Below are 11,929 nucleotides of genomic sequence, written 5' to 3' on the forward strand. Positions count from 1 at the left end.
CTTCATAACTCTGATAATTCATCTTACGGGGGACACTCCTTCTTTCCCTAGACTGGAGTCGTTTATAATGCGTGTAATACTAATAATACCAATACTAATTCTAATTGCCCCCGCAGGAGCGCAGCGACGAGGAGGCACTCATAGCTTCACGCATAGATATTGGACTGGAATCTCGATTTTTTGCGAATTGTTTGTGCGTCGTAATCGGCTTTCCGGCCAATTAAGTGTTCCGCAAAAATATGGCGGTAAATTATACAGCGGTAAATGTTATCAAGGACACTTGTATAGCGTAGCTGGACTGAGTACAACGGCTATTTCTCTTTCTCTTTTTAACACATGTCTGTCGTAGCGAATCCGCGAACCCCGGTCAGCGGTTGAGAATATTTTTTTTAATTAATTGAAATAATTAGTTGTTGCAAAGTTTATTAGTTTTCATAAGGGACTTTTTTGCAAGATTTTATATTTGACTTTATCTTGAATGAAGATTTTTAAAATAAAATATAAGTTTGATCAATTTATAAGCCAAAAACCTTGAAAAAAGGGTCCTTGGAAAAAGTTAAATTGTAAATTACGTAAGTTATTTCAAGTTATTTCAAATATTTTAAACAACTCTTAGAAGGTTGAAGTTGAAAATGACGAAGAAAAAATTAGTAAAAAATAGCCTAAACTCGCCTAAACTTTCACCAAAGTGCCCAAATCTTATAATGGCTATAGCAAGATGTCGAACAAGGAACGGAATACAGGGTGTCCCTAATAAAAGTATCGAGTTTGAACATGCGATTGAGTAGAAAGTTTTAAGTGTGTATTCACAAAATTGTATTTTAAGCTCTCGCTTCTTTATCATTACGTAACAATAAAAACATACTCTGCCTGTTTACAAATGCAATGAAATTACGATCATGAGAAAAACGCAACAATTAAAACATGTTTGTAAAGAATCCAAGAGAATCGTATGTAAAACTATCAAGATAATAAAAATGGAATGTATGCAGAACAATAAAAAAGTAAAACGAGGGAATTTGAATTTTTATTAATTTGGATTTTTAAAGACGTACATTTATGCAACAGGGGAATAGTAAAAGGGCTATTGATTAATTTATACGTTGTAACTACCTTTTGTAATGAGCCTATGTGATGGAGAACGTTCTTATATTTTAGCGATAACACACACAAACTTTTTTACTCAATCGCATGTTCAAACTCGATACTTTTATTAGGGACACTCTGTACATCATACTACAGCTGCTAAAAGCAAAATCTAAACATCATTCACGAGAAAGAAAATTTTCTCTTTTTTAATGATTTGATTGTATAAAGGTGTGATAAAACTCATTATAAAGTAATTGTTCGATTGTTGTTTTCTTATTATTGCTATCATGTCAAAGGAATTTCATAAAATATCTTTAGCAACAAACTTTCCGTGCAAATTCCATCTGTCTGACGATGGTTTTTCATTGTCTAAGTACTTTTATTAAAAAGTATTTCTGATTGGTTGAAAAAACATGAGGAACGACCTCTTATTGGTCAAAGAAAGACAATATCTATTATTACGACGACACACATGGTTCAAAGAAAATAAATTTGTGCTCAGTCCAGCTACGCTATACAAGTGTCCTTGATGTTATACACATTTTCATATTACGTTATATGCTATTACCATTAATTATATATTACATTTCATTAGTTTTGATTTAGCATTGAAAAGCTGAAGCGAGTGTTATAAATGCAAATTATAGAAAAAGTATATATATAATTACACCATAACACGAATTACAATATTACTTTTGCAAATCAAAACAAACAAAATGGCAGACTGGTTATGATGAATAGCTGATTCTTTCGGAAAGAGTTACATCGGATCACCCAAAGTACCCTCATGTTTTTTTTTTATTTTCTTATCTCTGATCCTGTCTTTCTCTTTTCTGACTGTCTGAGTTTCTGAGTTTCTGAGACTTAGTTTCTCATTTCTGACTGAGTTTTCATACCTGTCAATCATTTGTCCATCAATTTCGACCAACGTAATTCTCGCACCGAGTGGGATTCGAACCACCACCAAAGAAAGACCTTCAGATTCGGAAACCAGCGCTCTATCCACTGAGCCATCGCCGCACAGCAAATCCATGCAATTCATAACATATTATACCAAACTAGCAAAAGACGGGGGTAATGTTATTATAATATGGGTAAAAGTACCCCTTTTTTAAACCTGACTGAAATTCGAGCCGTTACTAGCAACCCTGCGGGGCCCAAGGCGCCGAGTATGCACCCGAACTATCATATTCAAATTCCCTTGGCCTTAAGAAATTTCGAAGGGGCTAATGACCAGTGTAAGATGTCACGAGTGACGTCACCAATTCATATAAAGAAATAGTACCAAAACAACTATAAGCCTGTTCACTGCACTTCTATGTATTACACGAAACTGTATAGCACATTATAGTTAAACATACTAGATCCAAGGTATCACAACATATAATACATATTATAGATGATAGATATAACTATAATATAAGCTATTACGGGCTATAGCAAACTTAACTACTGTTAACTATACATATATAGTATTAGAACTATACATATATATAGTATTAGAACTATACATAATATAGTATTAGACAGAGGAATTAATTACTACACGGTACATAACATAAAAATAACACTATATTGACATAGCGCCGTCGTAGTTTATAGTTTAACATAAAAAACACCCCGAGTAAGTGCTGCAACTTAGAATTCGATCACATTATGAATGTAGCTACAATATGAGCCAACAGCCTATAATCAATTTAATACTATATTATGTGTGCCATAATACCATCGTTCTGTTATACAAAATATTTGGCGTAGTCCCGCCCGATAGTTTGAAAATACTAAAACCCGCAATTTAATCGGTTAAGTGGGAATACCATTAGATTATTAGTAGGTACCATTAGATTATTAGTAGGTACCATTAGATTGTTAGTACAATCTTCAGATCTTTAGATCTAATATATTGGATCTTTGGATCATTGGATCTTTGGATCGTTGGATCTTTGGATCGTTGGATCGTTGGATCAGTGGATCGTTGGATCAGTGGATCGTTGGATCAGTGGATCGTTGGATCAGTGGATCGTTGGATCAGTGGATCAGTGGATCGTTGGATCAGTGGATCGTTGGATCAGTGGATCGTTGGATCAGTGGATCGTTGGATCAGTGGATCGTTGGATCAGTGGATCGTTGGATCAGTGGATCGTTGGATCAGTGGATCTTTGGATCAGTGGATCGTTGGATCGTTGGATCGTTGGATCAGTGGATCGTTGGATCAGTGGATCGTTGGATCAGTGGATCGTTGGATCAGTGGATCGTTGGATCAGTGGATCAGTGGATCGTTGGATCAGTGGATCGTTGGATCAGTGGATCGTTGGATCAGTGGATCGTTGGATCAGTGGATCAGTGGATCGTTGGATCAGTGGATCGTTGGATCAGTGGATCGTTGGATCAGTGGATCGTTGGATCAGTGGATCTTTGGATCAGTGGATCGTTGGATCGTTGGATCGTTGGATCGTTGGATCAGTGGATCGTTGGATCAGTAGATCGTTGGATCAGTAGATCGTTGGATCAGTGGATCGTTGGGTTATACTCATCACCTTTTTGAAAACATCTTTACCTAGAGAGAAGAGGAAATCCAGCTAATGAACGGTAACATAAAGTCTTCGCACTGGAAAGATTCTCGCTTCAGTTCATTTCAGAGCGACCTTTGCAAAAAAAAAACTGAACAAGCCAGAACCAAAACGGAATATTCCAGAACAAACTGGATTAACCCGAAAAAAAACCATTAACAGGCTTCGCAAGAAAAACTACTTGCCAGCTTCATGGCCTGATCGATCGTTTAGCTCTACAAAATAACTTTGAGGTGTGTCGAATTAAGGAAGCACTTATTAGGTAGCTTAAACTAGGCTTTAAACGAATGCGTGCGATATAGTGATCGGATTGCCATAATTTTTACCCATACCTAAAAGGTAAGAAAAGGTAAAAGAAACATAAAATAATTAAGTTTGGGGAAAGGAATTATGCTCTTTCTATATCGTATTCCAGAAGCAGTCAGTGAGCTGAAAAATTGAAAATTTTGGCTGACGATTCTTCGAAAATTGTTGACGGTCGTCTTTTTTTGTGATGCAGCAGTACATACATGAGCATTTTCAATTCACCTGAAAGCTTTGCATTGAAGTTAGTGGGTAGTTGTTTCCTTTTTTCATTGCTCTTTCAAATGGGTTCTTCCAGAAAAAGCTTGTATACCCCGGGTGGAGGATATGTCTTGTCCGATGGTAATTTTGCACTGTCCGGGGTAATTTCGGGTGTCCAGAGGTCAGCTGATGTTTCTCCGGGGGTGAAACCCGTTTCTCTCTCGGTGGGGGGGGGGTAAAAGTCACTTTGTCACTGAAAATTGTTATATCCTCCAGCCAACATTTACAATTTCTACAATTTTCCTATTGCAAAAGTCATTTTTAAAGATTATATTTTTGTTTTGCAAATAGACAGAGCTTCAAAAATTAATGCCTCATCGCCAAATGGAGCGTGTAATTTATTAACCAAAAAGTTAACAACGCTCGAAGGGGGCAACTACTTTCAAAATCGTTGAAATCAAATGGGTAACGAAATGACAAATACTATTTTCAAAAAGCTTTTCAATTGATTTTCTTTACACTAGCCATACCTTTCTTTAAGGTGCCACCGCGGCAAAACGAACACATAGAGTTGAATTCAGTGTTCAAAAGGAATGCTCTCATCTGAGACAAAATTCTTTCAAATGCTAACAAATGTGTCAAGGGAGTGACTTACAGTCTACTTAGAGTGATATCCGTGCCTTGTCTTACACGTTTTTTATAAGAATACGAGGCTGAAATTTGGCCAAAACCTAAGAACAAATTAAGAAGAATCTAAGCCTCAGATTTCAGAAATTACCGAGAGGTACAGGTCTCCATCTTCATTAATATTGACATTCGAGCCTGAAAAACTCAAATAAAATTAAGGGCAGCCCAGCCAGAATCATATGACTTACTGGTTTTTCCTATAAAAAGTGTATATCTGAACATACTGCTCTTCATATGTTATTTTTACTAAAGTACACGTTTGGCAATATAACTGTTCAAATACTTTGAGTAGAGTAATATTTTTAACCTATGGCTGCGTTTAGACCAGCCTGGCATTTGTAATTGCTTGCAGTATTCTTTTGAATTCTATTATTCCGCGCAATTGTTCGGTTTCTCAAATGCCTAATGATGCCAGCGTGTTGGCATTTGAAATGCCATTTTGAGCAAAGGAATCCCCTTTTCTGGCATTTCAAATCAAACAAAGGAACCAAAACAAAGAGAAACAAGACGACTGTAAGTCGAAAATTTCGCCCAACATGTCAAAAGATGGAAACAAAATGAAAAAAGAAATGAAACAAAGTGATAAATGAGATGCAGTAGTACCACAATATAAAATAATGGGATAAAAATGCAAAAGCATCCAGCGAGGACTTTTTTTTAAACATCTGCTTCCCAGACATAGTCTTCCTGAAAAATTCGATCTGCTGGCCAAAAGTTTAAAAAATCTCATTCCTAGAAAGGAAGATCTGTTTCCCTCAAAAAGTAAATTTTTAATCTCAAAGTGTTTTTTACCTAGAAAATTTGATCTGTTTTCACACTTTAAGAGTTAACATTTGGATCTGTTTTTCCAACCTTATAAGGAATCAGATATCTGTTTCCCTAACCTGGAAATTTTTAATTTTTTCTCCGCGCTTTTAGTCATTGATAAATGTTTTCCCTAAGAAAGTTTAATTTGTTTCCAATGCAATGTCATCCTTTTGGAAACAGATATCTGTTTTCCAATTTACTATGTCATCTCCCTAGAAATATTTATCTGTTTCTCTCTGATGACGTCTCAGCGCGTCTCAGCTGGAGCATGGAAACAGAAAGTTTTAAGGAAAAGGTCATTCCTAGAAAACCGGATCTGTTTCCCCATTTTTCGGAAAAAAGCTCTCTCCTGGAAGAGGGAAACAGATATTTCGGGGAAATGGGCTCGTTCGAGGGGTAAATCACTTGAAAAAAGGTGTACGATACTTTTTGACTTTTTGAGTTTTCATTTGACTTTTTGACTTTTTGACTTTTTTCAAACTTTTTTCAAACTTTCATTTTGATGACTTTTTCTAACAAAAACGCCCACCGCCCTCGAACTTAGTACCCAGTCCACCTATTATATTGATAAATCTCCACCGTAGGGGCTTCCCCACACAACAGAAAAGTCTTTTGACCACTAGAAAGAGAAAGATAAATATTCGTTGGTCAAAAGACCATTATTTTCTGAATTCTCTCGCTTTATTGTTTGGCTGATCCCCGGCTGATCAAAAGATGAGAATTCAAAAAGGGTTTTGACGTCAAACATTTTATTTAAAAATAGGAAGAAAGGAATTTTCTCTCTCCTGATTTTCTTATTTTTATTTTTATTTCCGTCTCTTTGTAAACACATCTAAAAAATATATATATTTACAGCTTTCGTTTTTGATTAAAAATATACGTTACTGAAAAATACTACGTGAAATTTAAAATTAGGGCCTCAAACTCACTTAACAGCTTTCTCTTTTGCCAATGGTGACAAGTGACCGCTAAATAAATTTCATAAATCCCCGACTCCCAAAGGATCACGTCGGTTTTCGATAGCAATCGCCTTGGTTATGAATTTGATTAAACCCTTCTTATGCTCCGTTGATTAGATTGCTAAGGACTGATTGCTTATTGCTTAATAAATATTAAGTTCATAAAGAAAGCTCTGAATTTTCGTCATAACTCTGGGCGATTGCAACCATTGAGTAGAGTCGAATCTCTAACCTTTCCCAGGGAAGGTTAAGTGAAACCTTATGATTTCCGCCAAAGTCATGGCGACGGATTGAATCTAGTGCAGTGGTTTCTTTGTTTTTTAGTAAGTACATTTTTCTAATTCTAGCATATATTTTACTTTCAATCCGGCGTTTGTGTGAAAAACACGCGGGGAGTGCGTTTCAGATTTGAAATAAGTGGTATCATTTCCCATCCAAGAGATTCGAGTCTAGCCCCTCCGGGTTTTCAAGCCAGTATTGTAACAATAAAAGTTAATTTTTACTTTTCACATTTAAAACATGTGACAACGTTGGGCCATTGTGACAATAAAAGTTGATTTCAAAATTGATTTCAGTTTTAAAGATAGTTTTAAAATGCATTTCTATTTCCAAATGAAATAAGACGTGACAACGATGGGCCAATATAACAATAACAGTTGATTTCAAATCGACTTTAGTTATGAAGATGGTTTTAAAATTCATTTCTATTTTTAAATGAAATATGTAAGACGTGACAACGATGGGCCACCATACACCTTGTAGTTGTAAAAATATTAGATGAAATTAATCTGGGAGGTCGTCAGTAGTCCGGCACTTTCTAGACCGACAGTAAAAAATGTCCGACGTTGGATTTAACGAATGCGTCAGTATTCCGACAATGAGTCAAAAAAATATATATAGAAAGCGAAATACGAATCGTTGAAGAGGAGGCTCATTTTTATGAGCAACTACATTGAAAGTTGAAGAGGCTCCAGGCCTCAAATAAGCCAATTTTTTATACTTTATAAGTAAAAGTTTTTTAGATAATCTAACCATGGCAAACAATAGCCTTTGTTGCTTAATAAGCATAAATATAGGGGGTGGTCAAAACATATTTTTCAGAAGTTGAACTAGAACGCTAAGCAACCTCCAAGCAAGCTCGAAAATAGGAGTTGCTTATAAAAAACCCTTATTCAACATTCGACACTCTTTCGGACAAAAGTGAGATCGGAAAAAAAAGACTTCCAAATTGTGGATTTAATATTATAGATTCGGGCTTTTTTACTGTCGGACTAATGACATGCACCCGTTTTATTGTTATTGTTTAATTCATTTTTTATTTCAATAGTCATTTCATTTAACAAAAATTTGACTTGTTTACGTTATTCGGCTTATTCTATTGATAGTGTCTCTATTTACAATTTCTAAATAGTTCAATTGTTCTTCAAAACTTCAAAGGATTTTTCACTCTTACCGCTTATATATAGAAGCCCCGCCTTCATTTATTTTCTTCTTATCTCACGTTCTGGATTTTTACAAATTCTATTTTCATTCTCATGATGTTTTTCCCGCTAAGATCATACATCTTTCTCTATAACTTGGTTTATTTTACCAGAATTGTAATAATAGAGAGATAATCTATTTTTAATTGGCGGTTTTATTACATCATTACATCGTGTTTACAGGTCTTGCTTCCCGGAATAAAAATGCTACAGAAAAAAAAGTTCTATATCCTTCTTACAATACTTTGGTTTTCAATTAAACTAAAATTCCAAAATGTAAAAAAAAAAAAAATTTTAAAAAACGTGAGTATATTGAGTTAGATATTGCGCGTGTCTTTTCTGCTGTATTTCTTGTTATTTTGTCGATCATATACATGATATCTGTGTACAGGCTCTGTAAAGCCCGAAGGAGTAGATAGGCAACTACAGTATCTACAGTATGTATGAGCTTTCCTCAAAAAGAAATATTGAATTAAAGATTTCGAAGATTAGCAGTTATATTGTTTTCTCACGGTCAAGAAAAAGCTAGGCGAAATACATGTTTCTTAAGCGTCAAGGCCCCTTGGTCAGGCTCAGAATATAATAACGATATTGTCATAATTTTCAGACCTAATCATGAGTCTAGGTATACTTATAAGCGCTATGTTCGGTCATTCTTATAAAAGAAAAAAACATGTAATCGCGAGTTCTAACTTCTAAGGTATCAAATGACTTCGTTGGTAGAAAGTCCTAAATTTGCTTCACTGAAAATAAGAACATTTTAAGGATACATATTTTTAGGGCTTACAACTCAAAATGTTAAGAACATCCGATGAAGGCTTCAAAAATTTTTCACTTTCTTATAAAGAAAACGTATAGGTCATGTCATTTCTTTTGCTTCACACCGCATGCTTTGAGTAATTCGCTGGGAACAATGAGTAACTGGTACAAAATCTATTGTTATTAACTCGGTAAGAATTCAATGGAACACCAGACCACATGTTTTGAGCAATTTATCTTAACAATAGAAATTTGGTACAAAATCTATTGTTATTAACTCGGTAAGAATTCAATGGAACACCAGACCACATGTTTTGAGCAATTTATCTTAACAATAGAAATTTGGTACAAAATCTATTGTTATTAACTCGGTAAGAATTCAATGGAACACCAGACCACATGTTTTGAGCCCCGGGGTGGGTACTAGGGCAAATGGGTTACGGGGATGCGCCGCTGGTCCGGATACCTTTTTGTCACCTCTACGAGTCCCAGGTAGGGTAGCAAAAACCGCAAAAACACAAAAATTCGAAAATCAGTCCCTCGTAGCGTGCCTTTTTGAAAGAAGGGCAAAAGTAGTCCCACCGACCACACATAGGGATATAGGATATAGTGAACTCCTTAATCAACAGACAGTTTAAAAGGCGGACACTGCAAATATTGGACAGGGCTTTTGCCCCAATTCTACAAAACCCTCTTAATAGCCCAATAACTTTCTGAATAATTTTGAATTTCCCTATTTAAGCATATTGAACTTTAACCAAAGTTTTCCGTATGCTTATAAAAAAAGGTGTATTAGAATTCCAATTTGTTTGCCCAAATTTCGAAAATTGCAGCAAAATTTCAAAAGGTCAAATTTAACCAGCCATAAAAATCAAGATTTCAAGAGACGAAAGAGAGTTCTTGAGAGCGTTTTTCTGTTGGGACGCACACGTTTTTTGAAAGCAACTCCATTCGGGTCAGGCCTGGGGTTGCTTAGCATTCTAGCTCATTTTCCGAAAAATTTGCTTTTGCCACCCCTGATATTATACTATACTATCTTAGGTCAAGGGCTATTGTTTGCCATGGATAGATTATCTAAAAAGCTTTTACTTCACGAGGAAATCAGCTTATTTGAGGCCTCGAGCCTAAAACAATCCGGCTGCTTATAATAAAGAAATGTGTATTCAAACGTTGTAATTTTTTTTTCAATAAAATGTTCTTTGTCTTATCAAAGTGTTTTGGCCAGACAAAAATGAAAAGAATCAAATTCTTGTTTTAATGAGATTTTAGCTTCTTTAACAAACGTTAGGAGACCAGCTCCAATAAGATTTAAATTAACAAAAACAATATCATAAATATAAGATACAAAAACTTTTTTTCAAATGTTTGCTTAATAAGAACGTTATCCTTCAAAGAAAGACAGATTTCCAAACAGTTATCAATATTTAAAAAATAATTTTAGTGCAACTGAAAAGTGCAAAAAAAATTTTTAAACCTGAGTCTGAGTACTTGGCTATAGCCTAAGCTACTTATCACAACCGTTTTCTATAGGAATAGACATTTCAAAAAATTAAGCAGCTAAAAAAAATATTTACACTATGTAAACGATGAATAGTTCATACTTCAATCACTCGTAAACTTGACGTTTGTCGCAACCTTGGTTACGACGTCAAAAGTTATGTCCAAGTCATTCTGAATATCAAGTAGTTTGTCTTGGAATTCGTCTTTAGATCGAATAGTGTGATCAATGAGTGATGCTAAGTTACGTGTTTGATTGTTTGGAAAATAGATTTTAATCACTTCCCCAGAATCAACTTCTCTCATCATAATGCTAACAGACCAGGTGGATGAACAGTCCATTTCGCGTAGAGTAGATTTACATTCACTGCAGTATTGTCGATGACCATCGTTCAGCTGAGTGCTTCTACCACACTTTGGGCAATGGTATGTTACGGTGATAGTAGAAACTCCAACAATTCTAAAACGATCGGTAGATTCTGTTTGGCATTCCTGGTCTGTGAGGTTTTTAAAAGGAGCTGCATCCTCTACCACGAAACGAAGGTTCTGTGTCGAGTTTAAATAAAAAGTGTTTCTAGTTATATTTACTCGTAAGTTCTTCATAATGTAGGTCTTCCCTGCTTCAATTGTGCCAACGTCCTCTCCGTACAAAGTTAACTTGCACGTTTTTCTGTCGTCTCGGATGGTGACTTCTTGTTTTGGGATTTTTCCTTGACGTCCGTAATGTGTGATTGGTTCGGGCACGGTTAAGACATTTGCTTTGATGGTTACAACTTGACCAGAGGATATTTCCGATAAGTCAGTCAGGCTAAGGATTGCGTTCGCTGCCAACTTTTTGTTATGATTGAAATCAACCTCTTCTTTCGGACACGATCGGATGTCTGTTCCGTTGTTAATGAACAATTGACCACGTTGGACGTTGCAGTTGGTGATTTTGACGGGAGTCTTCGACACCATGGCATCGTCTAAACATCTTCTTTTGTTAGGTGAGAAGCATAAGGTCCTCTGTGTTTGATTCTTTTCCTGAATCAGGCATTCGAAGTAATTCCTTCTTCCATCCGAAGATCGTTTCAGAGGCGAGACGTTGTGTACGAATCCACAAATTTCATCTGAAAAAAAAAACAGAAATTTGTTAAGAATTTACTCCGCTTGCTAGATATGATTAAAGATAATGGGCCTTAAGTCAAAGCAATGATTGAGACAGAAGACATGTGATAACATCGAATGAGACAAAACGTACCATTTCCTTGGTTATCGTTGTTGTTGTTGTTGTTCCCTTGTTGAGCAGCCATGTCGACGTTGAAGTGAAATGTGAAATAATGAATTGAGTGAAACAGAATGTTCATTTTATAATCTAGAAGGTTCAGGGGGTAACACAAACAAATTAAGAAAAATAGCCTATTCATTTTGGTTTTATTATCAAAGGGAAATGTTTAAAATCGTCACGGGGGTATTCATTTATTCAAATTAAAGTGTTTACATTTCATATTTCAATTTCCACCTTCAAAGAGAGAAATCAGCTTTTTTAAGTTAATGCGAGGAAAACCCCCGTTTTATACAAAGGTGTATTTGAATT

At 35.5% G+C, this 11,929-nt stretch overlaps 1 protein-coding gene across 1 annotated transcript; it reads right to left on the reverse strand.

Moving 5' to 3' along the window:
* Positions 1-10,259: 10,259 nt before the first annotated feature.
* Positions 10,260-11,657, reverse strand: LOC136812643 (uncharacterized). Its single transcript, XM_067069170.1, has 2 exons — positions 11,594-11,657; positions 10,260-11,462 (listed from the first exon to the last, which is right to left on the reverse strand). The coding sequence occupies exons 1-2, from the start codon at positions 11,643-11,645 to the stop codon at positions 10,459-10,461; spliced, it is 1,056 nt and encodes a 351-aa protein (XP_066925271.1). The 5' UTR covers positions 11,646-11,657; the 3' UTR covers positions 10,260-10,458.
* Positions 11,658-11,929: the final 272 nt, after the last annotated feature.

The sequence above is a fragment of the Clytia hemisphaerica genome, unplaced genomic scaffold, assembly GCF_902728285.1.
Source record: "Clytia hemisphaerica strain Z4C2 unplaced genomic scaffold, Clytia hemisphaerica genome assembly, whole genome shotgun sequence".
Classification (NCBI taxonomy): Eukaryota; Metazoa; Cnidaria; class Hydrozoa; order Leptothecata; family Clytiidae; genus Clytia; species Clytia hemisphaerica.

What these genes read in the sequence shown, in the direction of transcription:
- LOC136812643 (XM_067069170.1), bottom strand. Translation starts at nt 11,645, where the DNA reads ATGGCTGCTCAACAAGGGAACAACAACAACAACAACGATAACCAAGGA. An exon ending in CAACGATAACCAAGGAAATG is followed by an intron (nt 11,463 to 11,593) that starts GTACGTTTTGTC and finishes TTTTTTTTTCAG; the next exon opens with ATGAAATTTGTGGATTCGTA.